The sequence below is a fragment of the Stigmatopora argus genome, chromosome 16 (assembly GCF_051989625.1).
Source record: "Stigmatopora argus isolate UIUO_Sarg chromosome 16, RoL_Sarg_1.0, whole genome shotgun sequence".
NCBI classification, from domain to species: domain Eukaryota; kingdom Metazoa; phylum Chordata; class Actinopteri; order Syngnathiformes; family Syngnathidae; genus Stigmatopora; species Stigmatopora argus.
This window is the reverse complement of record NC_135402.1, coordinates 3,131,188-3,158,319: the sequence shown is the minus strand read 5'-3', so window position 1 is coordinate 3,158,319 and position 27,132 is coordinate 3,131,188. Positions and strand designations below refer to the sequence as shown.

The following is a 27,132-nucleotide window of genomic DNA, read 5'->3' as shown; positions in this document are numbered from 1 at the left end:
TCCCGCCCGTCGGACCGTCAAATCGACACCAGACCGGGGGAAGTTCAAAGTTGACTTTGTTAAATAGTTGTTAACAACTTGCGGTGAAAACAATGGCGCTCTTTGAAAATGTATCGTGTCCAGAAAAGCTACGGATTGGACGTTTAGCATCGCTAATGGCAGCGCTTGAGTTAACACGAAGTGGTTAGCTTAAAAATCTCATTATAAGTGACTATATAATGACAATAAAAGCACTCAAATTTCAATTTAAACATTGACAAATTCAATAAATAACTAATACTAAATGACTCAATATTATGTAAGACAATTGCTATCAAAAAACATAGCCAATGCCATTACACCATGCTAGTTATCTTAGCTAACGCGCTAATCAATAGAAAAGCCCTCTAACGTACTTTTACTGGTATTACTTTTTGACATATATACATACATTTATACACCAATTAAAGTAATATAAGCTTTAACATTCAAAATTTGAAATTCAAAACGCAAGAGGACTTTATGATCATTTACCATCTTATAAAGAAATATGAAACAACATCTACCTTCAGTGCATCTTTCTTTGTTTTCTTCTTCTTTGTCTTCTTCTGTGGCGTTTGTGATCGGCGGCCATCTTGGGTGGGGCATCCGTTTTTTGAAAACAAATTCGTCAAGTGTACATATTGCGCATTATTTCTTAGCATACACACCAATACCAATACCTGCATTTTAAGGCTGTATCGGGTCTCCTCCCGATATTAGAATCAGAATATCGGTGCAACGCAACTGAAAATAACAGTTGGGGAAAAAGTCAATCAATTACAGATTTAAGACAAATCAGCAAAGAAGAATAACGGGTCAAAAAATTGTCAAATTTCCATATTGGAATGGTAAAGAGGAAGATTTCCTAGAGGGAATTTGTTGAATTTTATGGACTTATTTTTAAGAAAAAAAATGAAACCTGCAGTAATAGGAAGAAAAAAAGTTATTTGATATATTCTCATATTTCCAGTCAATCTAGGTTTGACATCTAAAGTGAATGGTCATCAGTTTTAGTTGTTAAAACTTCTTTGAAAAGAGACAAAATACACATTTTCGCTGCTAATATTGCTCCAAAATATGACCAAAGAAAAATGACAAGTTCTCTTGAAGTAGTCATTCTTATATTTGTATATATTCATATATTACCACATTTAATACAGGCACAGTGAGAATTCATTACGTAGAGACAAAAAAAGTGGCTGATACTTGTTAAAAAACGTACAAATTATGAGAATCATTTACACAAATTTGCTTAAAAAAGAAAACACGTTAAATACAAACACCGAGAAAAAAGTGACCAGAGATGAAGGCTCGTTTAATAGAACGTCTTTTTTCCCCCGTTTATTTTTTTTTTGTCGTTTGAGGACGAGCAAGAACCAGCTTGCTAAAAAGTGGCGCTTGAAAATGTCGGGCGATTTGATTTTCTTGTCCAAAGCGGACAAAGCTAGCTCTCCAAAATATTCAGATCATACCACGTGGCATCCATTTTTGAAAAAAAAAAAAGAAGAAAAGCTTCCAATCGGCAAGTCGCGACTTCCCTTTCGGAATCCTTGCAAAAACTATCGCTATCGTTCAGGCACGTTTTTTGTTTCTCGGCAGACCGTGGACACGAAAAGTCGGAAGAAAAACACATTTTCAAGTTTCGTCGAAAGGCTACGAGTTAATTTGGATCCTTTTTAAAGCACGGCGACGCTTTTACAGTCGTTTTAAAAAACATTTAAAAAAGGACATTGACAAAAAAAAGCCCTGAAAACCCAACGTGCATTTAAAAAAAATAAAAATAAAACAAGAGTTTTTGGAGGAGGCACTGAGGTCCTGTTTTTCTTTCTCTATTTTTGTGCTTATGAGAACGACTCTTCCTTCATTGCGCGCCTTTCACAATAAAAGCGGAAGGAAATGATCGGAAACATTTTTTTTCGCCGATACTCTTTTAACACAGTGTGCGGAATTACGGTGGGAAAAAAAGAGCCCGTATAAAATGTTAGTGCATGTGTTTTTTTTCCTTTTCTTTTCTTCTTCTTCTTATTTTTTGGGATTTCAAATATACACTGATGAAATTGAAACATCCTTAGAACACGTCAATTAAGGCATGACTAGCTACGCGTGTCCCCAAAAGCTCACCTTTATGTTGCTTTTTTTTATTTCTCCGTTAAACAGTGTTCGGTACTCAGTGCTGCTGCAATTGTAGTGATTCCCGCCGGCGGTGGGTTTTTCCGGGTGTCTTTTTGTTTAAAGCGAGATAAGGCAATTTCCATTTTTTTTGTTTTCTGGGCACGGACTCAGCAGTCTGCCATGTACCGACCTGAGGAAAAAAGAATAGTTAGCCGAACACCATTTATGGGGGTGCTTTGGTGCTCCTACGAGGAAATCGTGAGAAAGCAATAGTAACTTTTAACTAGGTCTACAATGTCTTCTGTGTCTGTCTTGCTACTGCAACCAAATATCTCGAATACGGGATGAAATAAAGTTCTAATCTAATCTAAATCTCTAAAGTGTGATACATATTTTTTAAGTGATAACTTGGCGTGTGTGTTTGCAATAATGAACGGCAAAATAAGTAGCATAAATAAATGTGTGGTTTCATATGAGGATACATTAATAAAATGAAGAAACAAACATCTGGACGGCATTCGTTGGCAGCTGTCATTATATTATATATAAGAAAATACGGGATGAAGTCATCTAATCTAATGTAATCTAATTTATGATTGGTTTGTTGCATCTTTATTGGTTATGTATATTCACTGTGTAAGTTTATTTAGGTAAAATGCAAGCTCATTTTGGTGTTGTACAGCTACGAAAAGGGATTTTTTTGCCCTGATCGTTTTATATGATTATAATGATGGGATAGACTTATTCAAATTGGGTGGGAAAATAAAATTTGAGACCCGGGTCTTAATATAATTTCTCGGTAGCGTCATTTTCTGACTCGTGCCAAAAAATGTGATGGGGATATCCCTACAGCAAAAGGTTATTTTTGGCGAATGTATTTGTTTACCTGTAGCGAACCTCTTCTTGCTAAGCGACAACCTGTATCCGCTGCCCTGCAGCTCCATGACCACGCCGGAAAGCGTGGTGCTCTCGCTCATGAACTGGACCGCCAGTGTGGACGGGTTGGAAGGACCGTCGGACACGTCGAATTTAGCCCGCAGGGAGCCGGCGCCTTTAAAAAAGAAATAAAAAACTGTGAGGCATTTCTTATGTACGACAAAACATTTTAGCGCTATTTCTTTCATTTGGAAAAACGGCTAATTTATCGACGTCACCTTCGTTTTCAGATTTTTCCGAAATGTCGCTCAACCTCCAAAGACATTTATTCTGTTCCGCATTCCTGGAAGAACAAGGGGTCATTCAAAGGGTCAAGCGGGAGAAGCTGGCAACAAAAGACGGCTAAAAACCTTCTTAGTGAGAAACATGAAGTCAATGCGCATTTGATTTGATTTCTTATAGCTATACACAATTTGAAATGATCACAAAACATCTTAAAATACGGGAAAAACATATGCGTTGCCAGATATGCACATCTCACCAGACGGCATCAGGCAGCGACTGCACGCCGGTGACGCCGCCGTCGACGGGCACCACGATCTGCACGTTTCCCAGCGACCCCGGCGCCGACATGGAGTCGGGGTTGTAGCGGTAGTCCACGCGCAGGTCGGTGGAGGCCGGCGTGCACTTCCAGTATACGGCCAGGTTGAGCGGCGTGGAGCGGACGCCGTCCGACTGCACCTGAACGCAACGCCACCCCGAGCAGTCAGGCCATTCTACTTGGAGAAGTGATCCGGGTGGGGCGGAGCTTACTCACCTGGTACTTGAGGATGTCCACGTTGTAGTAAGAGGCAGTGGGGTTTTGCTCGGCGGATTTCCTGAGGTAGGCGGTCAGCGCTTGCATGTTGAACCAGAAGTCCTTGGACTCCGAGTCGCTCTGAGACGGATCGCTGCGCCACACGGCCAAAGTCAGAAGACGCTCGCGTGTTTAGAAGGAATGCTGCTCAATTATTCATTGCTCGCTCACATGTGCGCTTTGGGTGCCCAGTTCCAATGGTGCAATGGTGCCCTACCAACTGCTAAATTCGAGGAGTTCAATTGAGGTGAAAGTAAGGAAAGACTGACTCATATACAGGAACACGTCCAATAGGAGAGCTTTTCTAAATTAAAGCTTGGAATGGATCATCACTATCATTCCCGGTTGCGTACACTTGATATAGTTCTTTTTAAACGTTCATCTTCATTGTTTACTGTTTTTTGGGGTACTTTTTCCATGTTAAAAATGGATCAAATGACATAAATGAAGTTTTTTTCCCATTTTAAATCAACAAAACGATATCTATCCTCACCATTTTTCTATTGTTTTTTTCAGCCGTAGCCAAACAAATCAAACAATTGAGGTGGACAATATATAATTAACAACTATATGTGACTGGAATGGACTTCCATTAACAGCATTTAATTGGAAAAAAATGTCGACAAGTTGGCTGCATGTTATTTTGAAGCCGTGCAGGAAGGATTTTTTTACTCTTAGGAGGACATTGTTAGCTTTTAACAATATCAGAATTAACAAAAAAAATCCAAATGCGCCATCATATTACCAGAATATTTGAAAAAGGTCAACAATATCTCTAAACTGGTCATCAGCCCTCAGATTGGTTGTTCTATATTCATTTAATCGACCCATTAGAAAACAATGGACAGCATCGTGAGGACACCTTCAGATCGGCTTGCCATTTCAATTCGGTTCCTCTCCGAAACATCCCGAAAAAGAAAAAGCTCACCTGAATAGAAGCTGCTGGTTGGGGAGGATCTGCTCCAGCCGACCCGTCTTCTTCAACTTGAAGGTGAGGACGGCGGGCGAGGGATTGCTCGTGAACACCTTGATAATGCCTGAGGGGAAGGACAGCATCATGTCGCCCGTGATCTTCACGATGCACCTGGAGAACCACGCCAGGAGGCGACGGATGGTCAATTTTAAGGCTCGGAAACAAAACAAGCTTTGACAAAATGGGCAAAGGGAAAGCTTTAGCGTCATTAAGTGCCATCCATTTAGCCCATCCATTCCAATTGGGAGGAACTAGCCGCAAATGATGGCTAAACTAGCACGGCGCATACTTTGCTGCATCAGAAAGACACCAGCACAAATAGAATTCAATTTTTTTTTCTGTGTGCAAAGTCTGTGTGGTGGTGCTGGTGACTCACTTGTTGGGATCGGCGCCTTTGAAGTAGGCGTTGACCGACTCGGTGAACGCCACGGCGATGGGCAAAGCATCCTGGGACGCCAGCGTGACAGGGCTTGGACCGCGTGATGACCCTTGATGACAAAATCAACAACGGCTTGAATATTTCAAACAACAAAATTGGAATTGGATTGAATGAGTCAACTTCAATATCATGTTTGTGGTATAAAAAGTTAGTTCCATGCCGTTTACATGTTAGCATTACGCTTTCATATTAATGAGCCTAGCATTGGCGTGTCCAAACTTTCTTCCAAAAACTTGAAGCATAGGGCCAAACCAATTGGTGAAGATTGAGTAAAGATTATGAACAAGTTAGGTTTGGTTTCAACAATTTTTCATCTAGTGTTGAAAACGTTCCGAAAACTCAAGCTTGTTGTGCGGGCCAATTCCATTTTGGCCGTTGTTTGGACACCACCAATGAGTCAGTGGTTATTATTGAGACAAACAAATGAATGGTTTGGGCCAAACGAAATTAGGCAGCAAAGAATAAAAAGACGCCATTGGAATTTGGAAGAGCGCCCCCGCCGGATACCTGCTGGTGTTTCACGGCGTCTCTCAAAAGTGGGCAGCTTGGACGCAAACATGTCGTCTTCTTTGCTCGAAAGAAGGAGGAGGACGCCAACGTGAGGGGGAACAAACACGCACGCACTACAAACACTTTTCTATCCACTGACCAATGGAGGCGGAGCTAAGGAATTGGACGTAGCGTGCGGGAGAGGAGGAAGCTTTACAATGGGACGGACACTCACTCAGACTAAAAGGGAAGAATGAAGAAGAGGAGGAGAAAACGTCGGGCACGCAAGAGAAGTGATCGGGAAGAAGGAGGTGACCAAGGCCTGGGAGGAAAGGAGGAACGGCAGGAGGAGGAGGAAGAGGAGACCAGGAAAGGTCATGGACCAAGGAAAATTTTAAAAATGAAAACAATTGTTCTTACCAACGGTCGGCGTGTTGGCGGCGCTGAGCGAAGCGTTTGACGACAGGGACGAGGAGCTCTCGGCGCGGGCCAGGGGGGCCCCAGGGGGTGGGCTGGCGCCGGGCGCCTTGGGTGGACTGAAGGGTCTCGCCTACAATCAAAAAATGAAATACAAATAAAACATGGATAAAGTCACACCAAAGGGATTTCTTTCCTACTCACGATCTCGTTGATGCCGCTCAGTTTGCCCGTGGGGAGCTTGGGGCGGGAGGAAGGGCGAGGCGGCGGCACCAGCACGCCCGCCGCCAGAGGGGTCGTCGGACGGTTGGTGGCTGAAGGGGGGGGGGCGAGAGGAAAAAGTCGCTGGTTAAGAACCATGACGTAAAAACACCAAATTGACCCACTCCAAAAACAAACGTCAATCAAACACATAAACAGGAGGCTTCATAAAAACCGGAATACTCAATAAGAAAAACACAAAATGAAAGGCAGTCAGACAGCAAATAAAAGCAGGTCAGAAAAAAAAGAGGCAAAAATAAGTTACACAAACAAAACCAAGTCTGTAAATCCATAAATATGTTGAAATGGTTGAGATTAAAACATCACAAATTGAAAATAAAATAGGCCAACATCAACACATTGGCAAAAACAATAGTTAAAATACCAAAGGACAACCAGGCATTTAAAATAAAGTTAGGTGAACAACAAAACAGCGTGCTTTAAAAACAAAACTAGTCCGCTAAATAAAATAAATGCAAAATAATGCAATATATTGCCTTGAAATGAGCAAAATCAGGCAAAAGAATATCCACAAATCTCACACAAGAGCAAAAACAGAGAAGCTCAAACTCAAATATTGAAAAACAAGTCAATAAAATCCAACCAAACGGAATTAAACAAGGCAAATAAAATGTCTATAAGCTAATTGGGGTTTCCCACATGCATCAAAGTCAGGAATTACCCGTGAATATTTGCGTGGCCCCGTCGCTCAACCCGAAGAAAGTGTCGGAAAACCCCTCCGCCGCTCTCCCGTACGCCTCGGCCGAGTCGTCCGACAGAAAGCGAGAGCTCCGTCCGGACCCCGCCCTGGCCGGGTGACGCCGACCGGGCGCCACGTCCTCCGCGAAGGCCGCCCAACGGCTCTGGGAGCCGCCGGCGCGGGGGGCGCCTTCGTCCGCCGGCGCCAACGGGGCGCTGTGGGCGCGGGCGGGCGGCGGGCGGGGAGACTGGAAGGACCATTCCGGGGAGTCCCACGGAGACGACATGGACGAGGAGACCGGCGAGGCGTCTTTGGACGGCGAGCGCTCGGGCTCGGGCTCGGGCTCGGGCTGTGGAGTCTGCTCGCCCCAAACTTTTTGGAGCGAGCCAAAAAATTGGGCATCTAAAAAGTCTACACACCCTTGAAAACACCATGTGCTTGCATAAGTATGCACACCCACTTTAAATAGGGGACATTAGATGATTACCAGCATACATTGGATGCCATTGACGGGCATGACAACTATTGTGATATATATATTTTTCATTATTCATCCATATCTTTTATAGAATAGTTTTCATCTTACACAAGAGTATATTGTTAATCAAAATTAAGTTCATAAAGTCTCATTGCATCCCAATGGCGGACATAGTTGTCCAATTCACTTAAATATAAATTCAAAATGTATTGGACGTCCACCGCTGTCAATGGCAGCCAATGGGTGAGGATTTAAAAAATAAATAAATACAAATATTCTCAATGAAAAGGGTTCAAATTCTCCAAATGTGAAAAAGGCTTCTCTCTAGTTGACTCAAAATATACAAAACAATTGACACATTCAAAATCAACAAAAACAGTACGAATAATGAATCAAGAAATAAATAGATGAATAAACGCCAGCAATTTTCCAGGCCTAATCCTCGATGCTCTTTTTGACTTTGAAGCCTGGTAAGTAACGAGAGCTTGTTTGACAACATGCGTGCTAGAAGGGTTTTCACGGGCGACCCGCTCGACCCCGACGAGGCGCCAATTAACGCCGGATTACGGGCGAGCTTAGGCGGTGGGTCGGCGTTGGTGTCACGCCTCTGCACGGAAAGGCGCTCGGTCGGGAGAAAGCGCTTCCGTGCGTTTACCCCCCAAAAAAAGAAGAAAAAAAAAAAAGATAGATAGATCACTCATCGATAGAGGCTACCTGTTGACGTGGGAGCCGGTTGGGAGGAGGCGGCGGTCAAAAAGGGGCCCAACGGGTCAAGGGACAGGAGGTCGTTGTTACTCAAACTGCGACACAAACACACATTCTCATGTTATCCTTTTTTTTTACGGATAAGAGTTTCAAGAAAGTAGGATGACTTTCATTATTTAAACTCAACGAGCATATCGTCTTATCGAGCAGCACTAATATAAATAAATATGTACACTAATCCCTCGAATATTAATGTAGACCAGGGGTGTCAGACTCGGGTTGGTTCGCGGGCCGCGTTAACGTCAACTCAATTTCATGTGGGCCAGACCATTTTAGATATCATATTTAGATTTCTTTTTTAATAAATGGATTAAAAGAACTGGATTAAAAGCCCTGAATATTCAGTTTTTATACATCTAAAACAATGTTTATTTTAGCTTTTTTTTATATATTTTTAGATTTTACAAAATGATTTTTGAACTAAAAACACAGAAAAAATGGATTAAAAATTTACAATTATTGATTTAAAAGGGGGAAAAAACAGGAAATTTAATATACATGTATACTCTTCATTTGAATTTGATCCTAAAACAGAAAGTTGGCACTCATCATTTACTTTCCCGAGCCACACAAAATGATGCGGTGGGCCAGATTTAGCCCCCGGGCCGCCACTTTGACACATGTGATGTAGACCAAACATGGCCACAATAATTGAAAAATCACAAAGTAGGCTCATATTATAACTACATTTAGATTTTTTTCTTCAATGCTGAGTCCTAGTAGCAAGTGGCTTCCGCTTAAGAGTTTCAGCGTGGATTTTCACATTTTTATGAACTTTTTAATTTTTATGAATTCGCAAGAAGTGAAGTCGCGATAATCGAGGGAAGACTGCATTTATATCAGAGATGCCAAATACTATGGATCTCCCATAGTTTACTACGCCAAACTACTACATACAAATTTTTTATCAAAAAATTCCAGCAATTAACATGAAAAAAAAAAAATTTAGCTCGCCATTCTAACATAGCATGACGATTCATTTGTCAACGTAACGTCTGTTCTAAATAAGTTTAGCATTATGCACATTGTCAAAACTTTGCATTGTTTTGAAAGACTCACTTCCTTGTCGAGGAATATATTTGAAGGAACTATGATGTAATAATGAGCCTGCAAATTCTATTTCAATGAATTCTTAACAGCAGAAAAGAAGGTAGCGACTCACTCGTATGACGGCGGCACCCTCGCTTTGACCAGCTCGTCACCTGCAAAAAAACAAAACAAAAACATTTAGCATTAACATTGGCCCCCGTAAACGTCTCATCCATTTCTTAAACGAACAGATTCCGATTCCTTAACGGAGTTGGCCATGGATGGAAATTGTAGCGGCCCAAAAAAATGTGCTGTTTATTTTGGGATGATATTCCCTGACATCATCATGGTGCAAATTCCCCCAATAGTTAATCCTGTGATGAATAGCTGCTCGAAAGCCGGGCTAATCAAAACATAACCTTGCGGAGAGCCGAGAAAGAAAGAAAAAAAGGCTCCCGATTGATAGCCCAGTGTTTTTCCAAAGCCAGATAACCCGACCGGGAGCAGAAAAGGCAGAGGGATCACGGGTGACATGTTCAAATATTCGCGGCAATTAGGCAATTCATCTTCCTTTGGCGTCGGCGGGAGGCGAGCGGACGGCGACGTTCCCGGGAAAAGAAGGGCTAGATTTGCTTTTTTTTGCCCCGGGACGTGTTGCTTTTGGACGGGCTTTCCCAGCGGCTTCTTTGAAAGACAAGCGTGGCTGAAAAAAAGTGGGAAAAATACTTACTGGATTGGTTTCTTCGCATTTGGACCTGAAAAAAAAATTGAGAAAATCAGTCTGAATATTTTTTTTTAAAACAACGATTGATTTGAACTTGGAATGGGCTGGCTAGATGTCCAATCCATTCCGTCTGGGAGGGTAGGCAGCAATCGGGGATGGCTGTTAGCCAGCCCTCCCTGTCCAAATAGATTGAACGTCAATGGCTGGCAACGATTGTGTCATCTATAAAGTGAAGTGCACATTTGTATACATTTTTTTAAGGGGGTGGCTTTAAATAGTTACCCAAAAAAATGGTTGCAAAATAAACTTTTTAATCACACTTTATACTCAAATCGAGTAACTTTTCATCACAGTTTTCATAGACCATAAATACAAAAAAACCCACTTACTATTGATATATTTTCTGTTTTTTTGTAAATCCTATTAAAAGCATTTAGTAAGCATGAACAATATTTGTGCCTGTGTATGTTTGCTTCAGTCTTTCACATTTCTTTCATATATTTTGGGGAGAAATGGTTTTGTGAGACTAAAATCGGAATCAATTATAAAGTTGCTAATTAGATTTTTTTTTATTAATCTTTTTTTCCATTCATGTAAATATTAAAGTTTCTCAACACAGACTCATTTTAAAATGATTCACTGCCAGTTGAGGTAGACGATAGTATTCACAGATTATGTATTGGAGTAGTTAATTAAATAAAAATAAAAAACATTTATATAGGTTATCTTATTATTATCATATTCATGTACAATACACAATGTTTGTATCAAGAAGAGCCAAAATCTGCTATTGTTTTACATTATTGGAATTACTTTTTTTTAGCTCAATTCAGATTTTTAAACAAAATCTAATAAGTATTTTTTTAAATGTTGTGAATTTATGCTTACAGGTATATTTTGTGATATTATATCCTACATAAATAAAGGCGGCGTATACAGCCAACCAAGTGCTTGAAATGACAAACGGCAGCAGCAGTAACTACTAAAATAAAGACTAATAAATACATACAACATTCCCGACATTTTTATGAGCTCAACTTCTTCTGAACTTTCAACTTTTTCCCCCCCTTTTTTTTACCTGCCCAGTACGAGCTGGTAAAAGACACTTTCAAGTAAGTACTTAGGGGAAAAAAAATAAAAAAAAGTTGAACTAAAACGACTCCCGACGGGCCGAAACGTGAACGTGCCACTAAATCACGCTTGATGTTGTTGGAAGCCGAGTGTTGTCAGAGGATTGGACGCCGCGCGGCGACCATCACTCTCCAGCGACTGGACTAACTCGTAAATCTGTCGCGTCTCTCTCGCCGGCGTAATACAAGATCCCGTGAGAAAGCCAACAAAATGGCTGAGAGGAACGCAAAACGGGCGAGGTTCCGTCCCGCGGCAAATGGGTTCAATTACTGCTTTGCTCGGTGACCACACACACGCGCCTAAACTGAGTGTGTGTGTGTCTGTGTTGTGTGTGTATATATAAATAGAAAAAGGAGGTGGAGGGAGAGCCAAACAGGAGGTGGGGAAGAAGAAGAAGGAAGAAAAAAAAAGAAGACATTTCAATAATTGACACCAGACGACGCAATTGTGTCAGCAGCTGCGAGGATGACGGATGGTGGTTTTAATGGAGAAACCTCCTGTCAATATAAACAGGAAGTGACACGGGGTGACGGTGCATGCGCAACGGGTGTCAAACTTAAGACTCCGGGGCAAAAGACGACGCTAATATAACCAGGGGATAATGACTTCAGAAAATAAAGTTTGGTGCGCTTTCAAGAAGATGACTTCATTGGGGAAAAGGATTCAGAATTGTTTCCCCTTGTAAATGTTCGATTTGATGATCTATGTTATTGTCATTGGGACTATTATTCTTTTTGAAATGTGTGTTTTTTTTAATGGAAACAAAGAAATGGAATGACTGGAAGTTCAATCCGTTGTGACTGGAAGAAGTTGAAAGTGAATGGTCGCTGCCACTGTCCCAGTCAAAATGGATTGGACGTTTAAGACTGGAAAATGAACACTGACATCCTATCATAAGAAACTTTTCACTTTTAGTGGGGCCATAACAATTGCTCAATTTTTAGTGAATCCATTTTGTTTTTATGAACACTGATGGATTTATAAAAACACAATTAAAATTAAATAATTATTTATCCTTATTATCATTATAAATATATATTTATGATTAAGATCTGGCAACCACATATGCCCACATCACATTTTGAGTCACTTGTACTGAACTAACTTTAATATTGTGGCCTGCACGACCCAAAATGTAACTGCCAAGTACTTGTGTTTTTTTCTAAATTATTTTTTATGACTAAAAATGAGTCACTTGCCCTTATAAAGGCTTAAGCACATTTTTGGAAGTGTCAACTAAGATTTTATTCGGAGCATTTGGAACAGTGATTTTGGTCATAACTACAACGTGGCTCCAATACTTCCTTTAAATGCAACATTTCTGCTGTGTGCATGTCATAGTGTGTGTGTGTGTGTGTGTGTTTGCAAAGAGAGAGGAGGAAGAGGGGCGAACGAGAGCGTGCCCCCTCTTTGCCACGCCAAGCTTGCCACGCACGCACACACGTCTTGAAATTTTAATGCCGATGCTTTATTTTCAGAGCAAATGTGTGTGTAATTGTTTCAAGTGCAAGTGTGTGTGTGTGTGTGTGTGTGTGTGATGATATTATGAAAATAAAAGTTTAAAAAAAAAAAAAAGTCATCTGAAATTGTCTTAAACTTTTCAGCACCTTATTTTTGAAAACTTTTTACATGTTAAATATATTCTCAATTACGAGTGATGTAAACAAAACGGGTCATATTAGGAACTTTTTCCAAACTGTTATTTACTTCAGAATTAAAGATGTGTGCAGACTCATTCGTAAATTATGTCAAAGATTTGCGGATTTTTATTTATCTGCCGGTTTAAATGAACTTGTCTTTGTATCTCTTTACTTTTTTCCCTATTAAATCTAAACATGAAAGTTAAGAATCTATAAATGATTTTAAAAGTCTAGAAAACTTCTCCATATGTCTAGTTCAATTTTAAAATATACTCCCATTTCTTAAAAAAATTACAGATGTACTTATTATTCAATCTAATATTGTGTGGGATATTTTTCACCCATGTTTATTTGACTTGAACTGCAATAAGTAAAACAATTGTAATAAGTATCCCGGAAGCCTTAGTTGAAAAATCAGCCAAATGGAGGTAATACATCTTGGGAAATGTATGCAAACACTGTATTTAATTTGGCGTGCGGTTAAGTAGCGCGGGGGGCTAATGCAATCACGTAAAGCCGCATGTGACTCAGCAGCTAATGCTCAGACTCTTTGTTAAGTATAAAAATAAATGCCTTGAAAGGCCAGGAATGCCGGGCCGCTGGCTGGCCCATTAAAATACCTCCCTGGCGCCCTCTAGTGGTGCAAAGCGGCGGGGAAAAGACGTACCGAGGCGGACGGCGACAAGACGATGTTGCTGATGGAGACCTTGAGCTCGTCGAGGGTGGCGCGGTTCTGCTGCGGCTCGTTGTTGGCTTGGACCGGCTTGATCTCCACGTGGAACTTGCGAGGTTCGTCCTCGTCCTCCGAGTCGCTGGACGAGTAGAAAGAGTTCTCTTTGGCATGTTGGACGCCCGTTAAGGTGGATAATATGCATCTCGGTAAAAGTTTGTTGACGGCAATAGATGTCCAATTCAGTCAAAATGGACCAGACATCGGTTGCCGTCAATGGGAATTAAATGTGATCGACGTTTCTGGGTGTCTGAGACAAAAAAAATGGGGAGAAAAATTGCTGATGTGCAAAACATATTTTTCATTGTAAAAGCTATTATTTTACTGCTTAGTTTTAGTGATTTTTTTTTGCATGGATGGAAATTGTAGCTAACTGTAATTTCATCTAAAGTTGCCTGTTTTCCCCCAAAAATAGTTGCATTTTCAGGTTATTAACAGACAGAACTGAAGGGAAAAATTGATACCTTTTTAATGAATTAAAAAAAAGTATCATAAAATTTTCATAAAAGGTTTCAAAGGCTAATGTATTTTCTTTTTTTTTTGCACCACCTGAGAAACAATAGACCAGGAATGAGATTTAAAAAGACAAAAGTGATTTGGGTGAAAAATAACTGGTTTAGTCATGTTTTAGCCCTGAATTTTCCATCCATACTAATATAAAAATAAAAATATATATATAAAAAGGGAAAATTGGTCCCTTCTATTGAGAAAATGCAAGGATATCATTCTCCATGGATTCCGGCCGGATGCAGAAACCTTCTTCGTCCACTTGTGGAACATTCTGCAAAAAGAAAAGGCGCTTAATTCTTCTTAATTCTTTTCCTAAAGTGAATGAGTAAATATCAATCCAGCCGCTATTTGCGGAAGTACAATAACTCTACAAGTGTTTGGGTGTGGAAGACTTCATTATTCATGACAGACGACTGCGACTTGGAAAACCGAAAAGTGTGTGTCTGTGTCTGTGAGTGTGTGTGTGTGTGTGTGTGTGTGTTGGCTTGCTTACAGCATTCTGAATGTCTATGGCCCCGTAGTATCCGGGGGGAGCGCCGTTGGCAGCGTTCTACGAGCATAAACAAAGACAAGGGGAATGAATGAATGAGCAAATCTGCAAAACAAACAAGAGGAAAACAGGCAGGCCAACCGAGTGAGCGAGAGAGAGCCAGAAACAGAGAGAAAGAGAGAGAGAGTCACATGTTGAAGTAGTAAGAAGCGACAGAAAATGAGCGCCTCCCCCGCTGCTCGACAACAACAACACCAGCAAACAAGGACCAGGAAGAAGAGGAAGCGTTTTACTCACACTTTCTGCCTCTGTTGATTCCCTGCAAGACAAAGGAGACACGACAGCGTGACAAAGCGCTCTTCATTCTTAAATTGGGAGAGAATCGAGGGATGCGCCCCAATCACGATATATTTCCCTTCCCCGTCCTTCCCATTCAGAATGCATTAGACGTATAGTTCCGTTAATGGCGCGGAAAGATGAGCCGGTCTTATTGAATTGGACTTGTATTGGCGTCAATTAGTGAATACTTAAAAAAAAAGGTATCTTGAAGCCATAAACAGTGTAATTATGACTTTATTTTCATTAAAAATAATTTAGCTTATTTATAATCAGACAAAAATAATAGTATATGTGTCTATTTATAGAAATATATGTATTTTTTTATGATTGAGATGATGTTGTTTACACTATAGCTATCTGAAAAACTGTTATTATGTTAAGCTAACATATGCCTACTTAGCCTGTTAGTCTCCATTTAACCAAATTTAAGCTATAATGTTTGTTCTTTGCTTCTAAAAATAAAATTGCCTTCTCAAAATAAGCCTCACTGTATTTTCCCCCCTCATTTTGCACACTCAAGTGCGACTTATAGTCCGAAAAATCCTCTCAACTTACGTGGAGTCTGTGTCTTTGTCTCTTCTGCGTCCGGGGATGCCAAATGGCTTCCTCCTTCTAGGTTTGGCACCTTTGGAATACCCAAAAAAAGGCAAATTCAACATCCCATATTACATATAGCTGATGCAAAGGTCCTTCTTTCCTACCTTCAGTGGCAATGGCGGTGTTACACTCTTCAAACTCAATGGGCCCTAATGAGAGAAAAAAAGGAAGAAAAAAATCTTATAAGGTTCATTTGGCACACAAAGGGTCACCGAGCCGCCGCTGCCAGCGCTGCAAATGTACATCACGCAATAATCGCACACATATACACATAAAGACACACACAGAGTGTAAGCAAACAGGGCCAGGCTGATCCCACGGGGCGGACGGCCGCGGTCAAAAGGGACGTCTGGTAGCCGTCGCGATCCAGTCAAAACACAACAACAACAACAACAACAACAACACTCCCAGGCTATGACTTCCAATATATATTTATGCTTGCTGTCAAATCCAATCCATTTAAACTGTCTCAATGCCATTGACAGCTAAATATTTCTATCACGACAACTGCCTAAATGCCAAAACAGTATAGAAAGTAATTTTTTGGGGGGTAAATATCCACATTTTTCTTTTAATACTTGATTACTGCATACTCGCATGAAAAGGAATGACCTCTATTTAACGCTCAAGCCTTTTTGACTGGCTGCCGCCATCCCAATTTGGCTGGATTGGACGTCTAACGCCATCAATGGCAGCCAGTGGCGTATAACGGGTTAAGTATTTAATCCCTGATCTGATCAAAGTCAGCCAACGCTTCGCAGTCAGATTATCCCGAGTGATTAGCTTGCAGCGCCAGTCATTTTTACTCCTCGATTGGGCGGGATAAGAACTGGGAAATGTGGAGACGCATCATAATGGGATTATTCAAAAAAAAAAATTAAAGTGGTGTTATACACAGCATTTTTATTTAACCGTATTTCTCTTTTTTGAATTTAGTGAGCATCAGTTAATTCACGGTATTGTAAAATTGGGCGCTGACAAAAAGTTGATAAAGGTTTTGCGTTTAGAATGTCATTTACGGTGATATTTTTTAACATGTTAATTAACTGAACGTTATAATGCACATATAAGTCGCACCTGAGTATAAATTGCAGATCCAGTCAACCTAAAAAGAGCATCTCTATAGTCCGGGAAATACGGTAAATAAATAAGTTGTACTCAGTCATAACATCGCACGAATTGTGAATAAAAGGTGAACCAAAATTATTATTTTTTCGATGAAAAAAATATAATCTGCCAATTGCCGATATCTAAAGCTGATTTTTAAAGCCGCTATCTGACGCCAATATACTTTTTTTTTAAACAGCAAGTGAAACACTTCTAATATGAATGTATATATTCTAAGCAAAAAATCACTATATTGGATATTGAGCATATCAGCCAATATTCGACCCACGATTGCGAACCGATTGGACGGCGTGGCGACCGAATCATTTTTCCCAGCTCAAGACGAAAAGTGCGTGAATACGACAAGAGTCGGCGTCCCCCCCGTGGCAACACGGCACAAAACGCCGTGACCTGAAAAGAACAAAAGCCGTCCGTGTTTTCACTGGGAACGTATACATTAGCCGCGTCGCCCGCCGACCGCCATCCTCCGGGGTAAGGGCGTGCGAAGGGGAGGGGCGGCGACCATTGATGCATTGTTTGGCGTGCGGCGCTGAAGCGCAGGCAAGCGGCGAGTCACGAGAGGCGCCCGTCACGCCAAGTCAAGTGGATAAAGCGCACCGATGACTGATCTACTCTACTGTGCAATATCGGCCCTCCGCTGCACAATGGCGGCGGTTTGTATTTGTGTATTTGTGTGTCTGTGTGTGTGTACTGTGTGCGTCATGCCAATCAAAATGCAATTGACATTCAAGAATAGCACATCGCATGGTAGGACAGGCAGATGTTGAACTCAAAACCGTTGCCACGTTAAAGTGACAGTTTGGATGGCTTTCTTTTATAAAATGACAGTATGTCCGAATATATCATATATTATTAGCTTGGCAGATATTGGCGGCCATCAGCGTCCAATCCACTTGAAGTTCAACACGATAGAGACTTGTGTTTATCTGGCTTATGCTTGGCAGGGCGGCGCGAGGGTGGGCAGCGTTTGCGTGTCTGGCCAGCCGCCAGTTTGACAGCTCAGCTGGATATCGTTGAACACTCCCAACAAACCCCCCCAGCGCCCCTCAGCGCCCCCCACTCCACTCCACTCCACCCCCAGCTCCTTCACAGCGTGTCACTTTAGGATCATTTCCGCAATAGAAAGTTTATTCAACCTCGCTAACCTGGTGGTGGGAAAGGTACGGTGGAGGGGCCACAGGCGGCCTTCTTGGGTTTTTTATCCGGACCGCTGAGCCTTTCCGTTAGCAAAAATTCTGGACTAGCGATGAGGTATTTTTGCTTCGATTCATTTATCCCAATAAATAAATTGTCAACTTAAACTCTCTAAACAACTAAAGCAAAATATTGTGAATAAATGACAAGATTTTGACTGTATTAAGTTGTTTGGTTATCAATTGTGTGGCTAAGGTTGACTCATTAAGTTAATTAAAAGCTTAAGGAAAAATAAGGCAGATCATTATGATTTTACCATTTGAAAAACTATTCATACACATTTAAAGATGTTTATTTTAGTTACAAAATACCACCTCTTTTGTTCATTTTCTGGACTATAGGACCATATTTTCATAGTTTGGCTTGACCTGCGACTTGTATGTTTTTTTGCCACTCTGACAAGATGTTATACTATTTACTAGGTTGCAGTTCACTGAAAACCTATTCATATATTACGTCAGGGGTGTCAGACTCGGGTTGGTTCGCGGGCCGCTTTAACGTCAACTTGATTTCACGTGGGCTGGACCATTTTAGATATAATATTTAGATTTTTTTATTACATAAATGGATTAAAAGAACTGGATTAAAAGCCCTGAATATTCCGTTTTTATACATCTAAAACAATGTTTATTTTAGCTTTTTAAAATATATTTTTAGATTTTACAAAATGATTTTTGAACTAAAAACACAGAAAAAATGGATTAAAAAATTACAATTATTGATTTAAAAGGGGGAAAATCAGGATATTTAATATACATCAATACTCTTCATTTTAATTTGATCCTAAAACAGAAAGTCGGCACTCATCATTTACTTTCCCGGGCCACACAAAATGATGCGGCGGGCCAGCTTTGGCCCCCAAGCCGCCACTTTGACACGTGTATCACGTTAACAGTTACCTTTTTAGTTTTCTATTCTCCAGTTTACTATTAATGTCAATACTTCAATATTTGTAGAATATTGTTTGCTTGTGTCCCCAAAATCTGCATCTACAAATGTGGTCTTCCTCACTGTGTATTACACTAAATTTGGCCAATTTTAGTAATCCATTTAAAGTGATTGTTGTACCATGAAAAGCCCCCAAATCAAAAAGAAACACATTTTGCCCAATCTAAGATGAATCCACTCAAATAAAATTCCATTATAGACCTCGCTTGGTATAATTTTTCCTTTTTTTATTCATTCCGCTGTTCAAAGAAACGGTGTATGGACACACGAGGGCAGGTTCACGCATTGTTTACACACATTGGCACGCAGACACGACAGGGGTGAAGCGCCTGCGTGCCTGACGTAACGCCACGCGTGAGCGGAGACGGGGGCTCGGAAGGTGGGGCGGGGGGGGGGGGGGGGGGGGGGCGTACCTCGGGGCCCCCGGGGCCCTTTTAAATATTCACGCCAATCCCATTTTTTTGCGGCGCGATTAGCATTTCGGTGACAGAATCTGCTTTTAATTGCGTGATGAAAGCGTATCTCCGCCAGGCGGGGGAAAGTTTACACAGGAGTCATTGTTGAGCCCTGACCTGGGCGCAAAAGCTCGCTGGTGTTCTGGCCGCTTAAGTCAAAGCCCCCCCATGTGACACATGCTTACCGGAATGCGCTAGATTAAACCATCGGGGACTGATGGCCGCTCGCTCGCTCCCTCACTCTAATTGGCCCTCTCCGGGGCGCCTTTGTTTACGCACAGCTGACCTTATTATTGCTTTACCGTATCAGGCCACGACTCGGGCCCGCCTTCAGAGGACCGCCAGTGCCAACGTTAAATAAATCCATCCTTCACACTTTATAAGCCATAATCGAGACGTTGGCCAATAGCGATGGCGGCGGGCGTCCAATCCGAGGGGCCGAAAGCCATCAATGAAATTGGACGCCTATTGCCTCGATTTGGCTGTCATTCTTATAGAGTTAAACAATTAATAGTGACTTAAAATTTGTATAAGAAAAGATGAAATTGCAATTATTCTCTTAATTATTTTTTTTGAAACATTTTTCTTCAAAATTATAAAACGTATTATTTGTAATTATTGCTATTTATTTAAGATGACGAACTTGAGTGTTATTGTGGGCCATAAGGAGAGTGAAAAAAATAAAATTAATTTAGAAAAATATGAGATATTTAAATTTGGATTAAATTAGCAATAGTCCCTTGCCCTATAAAGGGTTAAATTATTTGTTGTCATATATTTTATTGATTTATTCTTCTTCTATTCATATATATGGATGAATACAAATTAAAATTGTTATCATCTGATCTTTAGTTGAACTAAAGTAAAAGAATAAATAAATACACAAGTAAAGTTTAAATAAAGTTGGGGCGAAAAAAAAAAATGCTTTACCTGGTCTTTCTTTGCCTGTTCCTTTGCTTTCGGCTAATTTCTGTATTAAGCTCTCCACCGAAGTGTTCTCCACATTTCTCACAAATTCATTGTGAACCTGCACAATCCCACAAAAAAACATTTCATATTAATATTTATAATCTGGACCCATATCACATACACACCAGATGCGGTACAAAATAATTTTGACTGGGAGAAACTCAGTCCCGGTCAAAAATGGATTGGTCGCCAATGGCGGCAAGCACATGAACTTTTTGGGCCCAAAATAAACCAGTCCGGCCAATCTAGCCGGCACGGATGTGGGTGACTTTGACACCCGCGTTACAAAGACCTAAAAAAAAATATTTTTCTCCAGGTCGCGTTGCCGCCCGGTGGCTTTGTTTACCGAGCGGGGAGCGCCTGCGTGTCGTGTCGCCGCCGCCGCGCCATTTAAATGTGCGTGATCCGCCGCGCGAGTGACTCTCCCGCACGCACCCCCGCGCGCGCGCGCCCTGGCCCTGAGGGTCCCGCGGAGAGGTGGAGTGCATTAGCTTTGCGAGTGGAGCATGTTAGACAGAGAGGCGAGGTGTGCGGTGGAGTGATGAGGCGGTGGGGGGGCCGTGGGGGGCTCACGCAAGCTGTCAGGTGCTGCTTGCTGTGAGGACACACACGTACCCACTGAGGTTTTTGGCCTCCGTGCATCTCGCTCGGAGGCGTCCCGCTCTCACACACACACACACACACACATGAGCTCACTTACAAAAACAAACAGAAGCACGCGCACGGACAGATACACCCGCCGTATACACACATGAACGTGTAAATACACACTGGGTACTTCTTTCTACTCTGAGCCTTAAAAAAAGGCATTTTCCTCTTCATCGTTTTGTGCCGCAGACACCTCCCCCCCCACCATCACACTCTTTGCTTCCTCTTCTCACGCTTTGACTCTCCCGGGTGGAGACGCACGAGTTCTAGTTTGGCTTCAAATCACTCCACTATTATATTTTCTCAAACTGCTTTTCAACTCAAAAAAGGATTCTTTTGTCCCCTCGGGGGGATACTTTTTGATACTCCTATTACGACTATCAAGAAAACAAAAGCTGATAAATTATGTCATTTTTTTTCATGTGATTTGACTCCCAAAATTGTCCTTTTTGGGGGTATGGATTTACTTTTGTGTAACCACAAACAGAGAAACAGCTGGAGCTGTACCAGAGACCTTTTTCTGGAGTAGAGCGCCCTCTCACGGACGTCCAAAGTAGTACATCATCGAACAGTGATAACGGTGATACGTTTGCATTTTTGAAAGCTTTTTTCAACCCCCATTGGGACTAAATAACAATTTAGAATCCCAAAAAAATCTTGGCAATGCTAATCAGACTTGCTAATGGTGACATTTGGATATACGTGTGTGTGCGTGCACTGACCTCTCCAATTTGGACGTGCGTTTCGTCCACAGACTGCGAGTACGACTTGATGATGTCCTTCATGTGGAGGATGTGGCTTTCTTCAATATTCTGAAATCTCTACAAGAAATCAACACCAAACAGAGAAGAAAAAATATTTTTAACCATTGACAGGTCACTCATTTGGGCTAATTAAAAAAAAGTGCTAAATATTCATCTGCACACTCATAACTTATATTTTATCATTGGACAAAAATCCCTTAAATAAATCATCTTAAATGTTTAATAAATATACACAGTGTAAAAATGAAATTCACCTTCAAAAATACATTTTATTTAATAATAATAATAATAAATAATAATAATCGGACATAGGCCCTGTCGTCATTATCACGACACAAAAAGCCTACTTGTCATCACACGCAGAAACTGCGTGTGACGAAATTGATGGTGCTTCTCCATAAGCTACGTTTAATCGGCAAAAGACCTAATAAGTGTATGTTACGGACTTGTGGTTTAATTTGAAGAGAATGCCTAAAATGTAACATATAATAAATTGCCCTCTGACCTGTGCTGTTTCCGCCATCTTGAGCTCAAAGTCTGACTTGGCGTAGGCGTACTTTTCCACGTACGACTTGTAGGTCTCGGTGGCTTTTTTGGCTTTTATCCCCGCCTGCGTAAGAACGACAAAATGTCCATCCTCGGTCGACTCGACTTTTTTTTTGTCGTTTACCTCGCCGCCCTACCTTGTCCGCGTCTCTCTGGGCGGCGCCCTCCTTGCGCAGGCGCTCCTGCTCCACCATTTTGGCGTTGTAGTTCTCCTTGGATTTCTGCAAAGCCTGCCCGGTGCTCTGGATGTTTTGCACCGCTTCCAAGGTGGACGCCACTTCTTCTTTTGTCTTTTCAAAGCAAATTGTGTTAGCCCCGCCGCTATTCCCGCGACTTGGAACCGCAGTGGCGGTTCTCCTCTGACCTTTTTGTGAGATTTGGCCTGCTCCTCCACATACTTGTGGACATCTTTGATGAGTTCCTGCAGCTTGCGCACCAGCTCCATGTGGCAGATGGCTAGCTTCTCCGTGGAGCCCTTGAACAGCTCCCACATCGGGGCAAAGGTCCTGTGGTCAGCCGGCCGGCGACGTCAGTTCGTCCCGGTTGCCCAGGCTCAAAACTAGCACCGACTTACCCGAGCTGTGAAAAGTTCCCCGCCGTCTTAACCAGTTTGGTCATGGACCTGGCGTAGGACTCTTCAATGACGCTCCTGGAGACAAGAAGAAAAAAATGATTGTTCCGTCGTATTGGTGGAGTGGGAGTGGCCATCTTACCTTTCCCGAATGAAGTCTGTCAGCTCTTTTGAGGAAATCTGTCCATGTTTCATATTGTGGTACAGCACATCGAAGCCATTGTTCTTTTCACCCTGTTAAGAAAAATGGGTCAAAGTATGAGCATGTTCTCGGAACAAAAAAATATCAGATTTTTAAAATGCATTTATTTTTGTGTGTGAACTAATTAGCAATCCAATTTGACTTTGGTTAAATTGATAGTCGGGTGTGGCGCATTAAATTAAGTCATACTTTGTAATATTAAAAAAAATGTAATTTACAAGAGAAAAGCAGAATATTGTAAAATGAAAGTGGTTTTGTTGCTTATTTTACAGTAAATGGAGCGTAAATTAACCGGTTAACTTGTTAAGCCTCAGTAATGAACGTCCTAACTGGTGCTGCATTGCTGTACTACCCTACTCAATCCACAAGAGGGCAGTGAAGTTAACATCTCTTGTTTTGCTTTTTTTTTTTAATGGGAAATTCTATTGAGTCACTGCTGCACTGTTATTACATGACAAAAAAAATACATCAACGCAGCAATCTAACCATCCATATTCATTCCTGTGTTCCCATCAAGCATCCTCATTCTTGCGAAACTATTTCCTTGTTCCTGAACGCACCGCCACACTCAGCACTTTGAAAGCTCCCCCTTTTTTTGCCAGCCCCAAAAATTCTTAGCTAAACCTTTTTTTACGCTCATGGCAAGTCAGCAAACGTGACTGGTATGCACTGCAAATTTAGTATCAAATAAGACTTTGAATTCATCAAAGTACACAATGTGTCCACACAAAGAGGAAGTGATGAAAAGAACACGAAACAAACATGAACACAAAGACAGGAAAAGGATTATTGCTAGGCAATAGGGGACAAAATGACAGCCCAACATCACACAGTAAAATTATAACGTGAACGCTAACGTTTCAGTGGCTTTGGTGGTGACAGGACGTCCAAATCCATTAGAATTGGAGGGTCGGCAGTAGCTAATGAGTTCATAAATAAACTGGTCAGGTCCACATGAGATCCAGTTACTTTTACTAATGTGGCCTGCCAACCAAATTGAGTTGGACACCCCCGGTTTAAGACCAGACCATTTTTTAGAGGCCGTCGATGGCCGCCTTTCTTCGATCGCAGGAAGGTGCTGAATGTATCACGGGTGCACTAAGTGGACTTTTATTTGGTCGTTTAATGTCCGGCCAGCCAGGAAGTAGACGGGGAAATGGTCAGGTAAATGCGGTAAACAACGATTCAGTGGCTAGTTACATATATTATATATATTCAGTTTTTGTTTCTAATGTCTGACCTTATTTTGCCATGAGTCGACTTATCGGCTCCTGTATGAATCCCTGTTAAATATTTACAGTTGGAAAATGAAACAACGAGCACTGCTTCTGACATTGGCCTGTGTGTGTTTGTGTGTTTTGGTTGATGATTTGCACTCACTCCACTTAATTGTCAACTGACTTTCGCTAACGTGTGTGTGTGTGCGCGCGCTGCGCATGTTAAACACACAGCTGATCTTTGCCATCACTGGATTCGCTTGTGGCCAAGGCACAAAGGCCAGACTGACTAGTAGCACCACTCCTTTCTTGCTTTTTAGTTAAGCAGCCAGTTGGGGTGGCTTCTTAGCACCTTCTATTGACTCCAAAAGTTATTATTCACACACCAGACCGATTGTTTGTGATTTCCATATTTTACTTGAGTGTTATTGTTGTGTTAGTTCCCCTAATGTCCATATTTAGAGTATTTCCCTTTCATTTGCATAACGACGTATCATTCAGTATGTAACACATGCACATTCTTTTTTTTTATTCTTTTACTGAACTTGCAATGTTAAATTTAAAGTACATTGTGCAATTCTGCTTTTCACATGTATTACACATGGTAGCACTTTCTAATACGTTGGGTTAAGCGACACTAATAATAAGCAAAACACCAGGATGAAAACGTTATTTTAATCATTAGATCTGCAGCCCATGGTTGATTTAAAAAGGAATTCATAGTAAATTGTCTCGTATTCGGCAGTTTAAAAACATTAGTCTTAATCAATTCGTGTTTTTCCACCTTTCACAAAACAACAGTGTTGACACAACAAAGGTCAAAACGTCATGAATATTATGTATAAACAATAATTACGACCAAGTGTCAGGCCTCTACTTGTCTTAGCTAACTAGCATAGCCACGTCAAATCATGTTCGTGTGGAAACCAATTCTGGGCAAGGGAAATGAAGACATTTTACGCCATAAAACTGACGTTCATTTTAAATAAAGACGCTTTAAACTGACAAGGCTGTGGAAGGGCGGACATTTTATCTTCAGGTAACTTTCTAAACATCTGGCCTGTCGCTGAAACTTCACGGAAGGAAGAAAAATGACGCGTTAAAGGCCCCCCAAAGAGCCCCTGATTGACAATCACAACAGCCAATAGGGTCTTCGCACAAAGCGACGAGCATTCCTTAGACTGCCACACTGGCCAATCAGTAACCAAAACCGAACGAGGGGGCGTTTCCTTTGGCTTTTCAAGCTTGGTGGGTCCTCTCTCTCCCATCAAAGGCCCTAATAAATTTCTAATTTGCCTGAGAGAAATATACTAAGTCAAATAATTTCTTTTTAAAAAATGACTAGAGTTTGATAGTAAATGAGACACTGATATTTTACGAAAAACCTGTTTTTTTCACGGACACTACAAGAGAAGGTGCAAACACCCGGTGTAAATACTCACGAAATGAGACAACCTACCCAGAAATTGTCCACGAAGTATGGCGTTATCATCTTGTTGCTGTCGTCCTCTACGCCACGGACACTTGTGAAGAAACTTAGATCTTCCGTGGAGAAAAAAATGGCCAATTTGAACCAAAACACTTAGCCCTCGTTTGGAGCCCGCCCGCTTGTCGTGCACTGCTTCGTTTCTTTCGCCTGCTACCCCCGCCCCGCCCCGTTCCGTCCGGGTTGGCCTCCGTCTCTGCCCCCTTTCTTCTTCCCTTCCCCTCCCTGCTTCTCCACCCGACAAAACTCTACCTCGCCGCCCCGTTGTCTTTCCCTCCTCCGGGTCAGGCAACGAGTGGAGCCGCCCGAAATGGGGCAAAATAAGGCTGCCAAAAGCGGACACTAAACAAACAGAACCGCGAGGGGTTCAGGAAACGCGGCGTTCAGGGACGGTGGGGAAACCTTAGATGTGTTCAGTAAAGTTAGGAACACGACAATTCGTTGAATAACGGTCAAATAATAACTCCCATTTCTAACATTTTTACTCTGTACAATCGCATCCTAGTGATTAATATTCAATTTCCTCCAATAAAACTACTATTGTTCTCAAGTTACAGCAAAGAGAGCGTTTTTGTTAACAGGTGGTGGATTTTCGTGGTCTAATTTTGTGAAATTATTTTAGTTTTATCTTGCCAAATGACTTCATAATTCGGGGGAAATCACCAGTCGCTCATAAAATGATGTATTGAGTTTTTAAAAATTATAAAATATCATAATTGTATTCTGTCAACAGCTTTCTATTTTGTTTTGTGTGCTCTTCCACTAGGTGGCAGTGTGTACAATTAGCCAGAGTTGCTAACCATTGCAACAATGGTCTTCTGATACAATAAATGGAAATGAAAAACAATGTAATGTAAACAATTTATTGGAACAATGGTAACCACACTCTCACAGCCACCACTAAGTCATTTTACAAATATTACAAAACAGTACAGTATTTATATATAGTACATATATTCTAGGCATGATTCAAAACACAAGGTGGCCCCAGAATTATTTCCAAATACTTTATTACATTTATTTCCTCACCTTAAGAAAAAAAAGGCAGAACGTCTACTAAATGAAGTGCACATATTTTTTCGAAGTAAATATTTTTTCCCAAAATATATAATAGTGGTGAAACAAGTGTTATTTTTTAGTCTTTAACTCATTGTATGAATCAAGCTGGTAAAAAAAACTTGGTGAAAACAGTGCTTAAGAAAAAACAACCACACATTTGACACAAAAAAAGTGCAAATTCCAAATCTAACTTGAGTGCAACGCAATATTAAACTATTGGGTAATATGCAAATTTATTTGTGAAAAATTATCATTCAATAATTATGTTAAATATTAACTTGTCATAAAAATGACAATTGTATTCTAAATTGTTTTATACTTCATGAAATACAAAACACTTAATATTTTTTATATTCTTTTACCATTGC

The 27,132-nt window shown here is 41.1% G+C and overlaps 1 protein-coding gene across 3 annotated transcripts; it reads right to left on the bottom strand.

The window, feature by feature from the left end:
• Window positions 1-1,120: 1,120 nt before the first annotated feature.
• On the bottom strand, window positions 1,121-26,075 carry fcho2 (FCH and mu domain containing endocytic adaptor 2). Of its 3 annotated transcripts, XM_077622693.1 has the most exons (28): window positions 25,679-26,075; window positions 22,943-23,034; window positions 22,804-22,878; window positions 22,594-22,735; window positions 22,367-22,519; window positions 22,189-22,293; window positions 21,642-21,740; window positions 20,233-20,329; window positions 15,682-15,726; window positions 15,536-15,605; window positions 14,939-14,960; window positions 14,645-14,701; window positions 14,365-14,422; window positions 13,579-13,754; window positions 10,147-10,171; window positions 9,550-9,589; window positions 8,337-8,422; window positions 7,127-7,516; window positions 6,388-6,497; window positions 6,187-6,316; window positions 5,785-5,844; window positions 5,215-5,326; window positions 4,794-4,949; window positions 3,827-3,959; window positions 3,551-3,750; window positions 3,288-3,352; window positions 3,020-3,184; window positions 1,121-2,323 (listed from the first exon to the last, which is right to left on the bottom strand). In XM_077622693.1, exons 1-28 carry the CDS (start codon window positions 25,709-25,711, stop codon window positions 2,301-2,303), a joined length of 2,919 nt encoding a protein of 972 aa, XP_077478819.1. In that variant the 5' UTR covers window positions 25,712-26,075; the 3' UTR covers window positions 1,121-2,300. The 3 variants fall into 3 exon arrangements, with proteins under 3 accessions (XP_077478819.1, XP_077478817.1, XP_077478818.1); XM_077622691.1 differs by lacking the exon at window positions 5,785-5,844; XM_077622692.1 differs by lacking the exons at window positions 5,785-5,844; window positions 7,127-7,516.
• Between the last annotated feature and the right edge of the window lie 1,057 nt (window positions 26,076-27,132).

Coding starts and splice junctions, on each gene's coding strand:
- fcho2 (XM_077622693.1), bottom strand. CDS start 25,711: ATGATAACGCCATACTTCGTGGACAATTTCTGG. Junction 22,520..22,593: donor AGGCCAAATCTCACAAAAAG/GTCAGAGGAGAA, acceptor TGCTTTGAAAAG/ACAAAAGAAGAAGTGGCGTC. Junction 3,185..3,287: donor GGAAAAATCTGAAAACGAAG/GTGACGTCGATA, acceptor TCTTTTTTAAAG/GCGCCGGCTCCCTGCGGGCT.